The sequence below is a fragment of the Nicotiana sylvestris genome, chromosome 6 (assembly GCF_000393655.2).
Source record: "Nicotiana sylvestris chromosome 6, ASM39365v2, whole genome shotgun sequence".
In the NCBI taxonomy this organism is placed as follows: Eukaryota; Viridiplantae; Streptophyta; class Magnoliopsida; order Solanales; family Solanaceae; genus Nicotiana; species Nicotiana sylvestris.
The window spans coordinates 116682322-116685915 of record NC_091062.1 but is presented as its reverse complement, the minus strand read 5'-3'; the positions used below and the strand labels follow the sequence as shown (position 1 = coordinate 116685915).

Below are 3594 nucleotides of genomic sequence, written 5' to 3'. Positions count from 1 at the left end.
TATCATTTCAGATCGAGGTATGTAATTTGCATCGCAGTTTTGGAGAGCAGTACAGCATGAGTTGGGCACCCAGGTTGAGTTGAGTACAATATTTCACCCTCAGACGGACAGACGGTCTGAGCACACTATTTAGATATTGAACGATATGATACAAACTTTTGTCATAGCTTTCAGTGGTTCTTAGAATCAGTTTCTACCGCTCGCAGAGTTTGCCTGCAACAACACTTACCAATCGATTATTCAGATGGCTCTGTATGCGGCTTTGTATAGGAGATGACATCGATCTCCAATGGGTTGGTTTGAGCTGGGTGAGGCTAGGCTATTGGGTACTAACTTGGTTCAAGGTGCTTTGGACAATGTTAAATTGATTCAGGATCGGCTTCGCATGGCGCTGTCTAGAAAGAAGAATTACATTGACCAGAAGGTTTTTGATGTTTCTTACATGGTTAGGGAGACGCTGCTACTCAAGGATTCACCAATGAAGGGTGGTATGAGGTTCGAGAAGAAGGAAAAGTTGATCCCTCGATATATTAGGCCATTTGAGGTGCTTCAGAGGATTAGAGAGGTGGCTTACAATCTTGCCTTGCCGCCTAATTCTTCGAGTGTTCATCCAGTATATCATGCATCTATGCTCTGGAAGTATGTCGGCGATCCGTCTCATGTTTTAGATTTTAGCACGGTTCAAATGGATGGTGATTTGACTTATGATGTGGAGCCGGTGGCCATTTTGGGTCGGTAGGTTCGAAAGTTGAGGCCAAAGGACATAGCTTTAGTGAAGGTGCAGTAGAGAGGTTAGCCAGTTGAGGAGGCTACTTAGGAGACTGAGCGGGAGATGTGGAGCAAATATCCATGCCTATTTGAGACTCCAGGTACGTTTCTAGACCCGTTCGAGGACGAACGTTTCTTTAAGAGGGGGAGAATGTAACGTCCCGGCCGATCATTTTGAGATTTGTAGCCTCGTTCCCCCATTTACTACTCATTTTATGCTTTACAGCCATTATGTGACTTGTCGGGGTAGTTAGTTCAGGTCCGGAGAGGTTCCGGAATGAATTGAGACACTTAGTCTCAAGGTTGGATGCTTAAGTTGAAAAGGTTGAGCGGATGTTGACTAGTGTATAAATGGCTCTGGATCGGAGTTTTGATAGTTCTGTTAGCTTCGTACTATGATTTTGGACTTAGGAGCGTGTCCGGATTGTGATTTGGATTTCCGTAGTTGAATTAGGCTTTAAATGGCGAAAGTTGGAAATTTAGGAGTTTGACCGAGATTGGACTTTGTGGTTACCAGGCTCGGATTGGGGTCCCGAAAATTTGAGTAGGTCTATGGTGTCATTTGTGACTTGTGTGCAGAATTAGAGGTTAATCGTACGTAATTTGATAGGTTTCGACATTGAATGTGGAAAATTAGAAGTTCAAAGTTTATTAGGCTTGAATCGATGCGTGATTCGTGGTTTTAGCATTGTTTGATGTAATTTGAAGGCTCGACTAAGCTCGCATCATGATTTAGGACTTGTTGGTATATTTCATTGAGGTGCTAGGGGCCTCAGGTGAAGTTCGGACGATTATCGGATCGAGTTTGGAGTTAAAAAGGGTGTTGGAGATGGAGCCTTCTGGTGCAATTGCACCTGCGGAGATTAAGTCGCAGGTGCGAGCTGTGATGCGTACGGCCAGGAGTGAGGAATGTTGTGGTCACAGGTGCAAATGTTTTTCTGCACCTGCGAGATCGCAGGTGCGAAGTGATGAGCGCAAAAGCAAAAAAGGAAAAGGAAGTTGGCTCTGCAGAAGCGATAGTGTGCCCACAGAAGTGAGTCCGCAGGTATGGTATATTGGTCCGCAAGAGGGAAGCCACTCGCAAGAGCAGATCTTTTGGTCGCACCTTCAAAGACGCAAGTGTGGTTATGTTGTCGCATGTGCGGAAAGCTAGGGTAGTGTTTAAATTCGAGGGTTTCCGAGATTTTCTTCATTTTAGACATTTCAAGCTCGATCTTAGGCAATTTTTGATAGGTTTTTTCGGGGGGTTTCTTGAGGTAAGTCACTTATGTTTAAATTTATTCAATAATTATGTTTCCTCATTGAATTCCCCACCTAGATTGTGTGGTTTTGAGGTGTAAATTTGGGAGTTAGAGGCTAGGGACTTGGAGAGTTTAAATTGGGGATTTTGGTGTCGATTTGGTATTGGATTTTGGCAAATTTGGTATGGTTAGACTCCTAGGTGAATGGGTGTTCGGATTTTCTGACTTTTACCCGATTTCAAGACGTGGGCTCGGAGGCCGACTTTTGAGTTGACTTTTTGACCTTGATTAAGAACTTAGTATTTTTGTATGGACTTGATTCCCTAGCTCGTGTGGATTTTACTGAACTGTTTCTGGCTAGATTCGAGGCATTTGGAGGCTGTTTCGCAAGGCAAGGGCTTGTCTGAGTAGGGATTTGCAGCTTGAGGTAAGTAATAAATCTAAACTTGGTTCTGAGAGGGTGAAACCCTGAATTATGTGTTATGTGATTGGTGTTGTGGTGACGCATATGCTAGGTGACGGGTGTGCACCATAAGAATTGTGACTTAGTCGATTCCATGGGACTACATAGTTGATTTATCTGGTCGTTATTCATATTTTTATCTTGTTTTAAAGATATTGAGATGCCAGTCATGTTAGAAATCATGCTTAGGATATGTGTTAGTACGGTAGGGACCTGCAGAGGTCCTGTCATATGTTGAGTTATTTGATAAATTGTCATTCTGTACTCAGTCATAGCTTTTACTACATATTACATCTCAGTCTCTATTGTCCTTTATTGATACATTATATCTTCTTTGTTTAGGCTGACTATCATGATTTTTGAGAGCACGAGAGACTGGAGAGATTGATGATTGAGTGAGGTCAAGAGCCTGATTGTGAAGATATTTATGGGAGCGAGCTGCACACCGCAGCGTGTTATTTTGATTCATGCCATGATTCGCTTATTATAGAACTTGGGCTAGAAATGCCCCTTCAGAGTCTGCACATCCACGGTGAGAATAGGAACCTACTGAGTGCAAGTATGAGTGTCGAGCGACTGGGAGAATTGAGTGAATGTGAGGAATGAGTGACTGTGAGGTTGGAGTGAATGGGAGGACTGAGTGACTATTACTCTGAGAGTATGCACCTGATTTCATTACTATTGTACTTCAGCTGGCACATACACTATCATGTAGTTACTGAGATACACTATATCATGTTTCAATTGTACTTGATATGATTTAACTGTTTTGGCATTAACTGTCGAACTTGAGAGCATGCCTACTTTGCTGTACTATATATCTATAATTGAACTGCACCCGTGAAGCTCATCACTACTTTCAGTCCAATAGTTAGTTTTGTTAAATACTAAGTTAGTTGTACTCACGCTACACCCTGCACTTCGTGTGCAGATCCAGGTGTTTTCGGACATGGTGGGTGTTGATTATCTGAGCAGCTTGATCATTTGGAGATTTTGAGGTAGTTACCTTGTGTTTGCAGACCTTGACTCTCCTTCGCTATCTTTCAGCTTTATGTATTTAGTTTCCATTGTTTTTCATAAACAGTATTTTCAGACTTGTGTTGTATAGACACTCATGTACTC

The 3594-nt window shown here is 42.5% G+C and overlaps 1 protein-coding gene across 1 annotated transcript; it reads left to right on the top strand.

Annotated features, from left to right (window-relative positions):
• Nucleotides 1–289: 289 nt before the first annotated feature.
• LOC138871159 (uncharacterized) lies at nucleotides 290–739 on the top strand. The gene has a single exon (XM_070149019.1). It carries the CDS (start codon nucleotides 290–292, stop codon nucleotides 737–739), a length of 450 nt encoding a protein of 149 aa, XP_070005120.1.
• The last annotated feature ends 2855 nt before the right edge of the window (nucleotides 740–3594 follow it).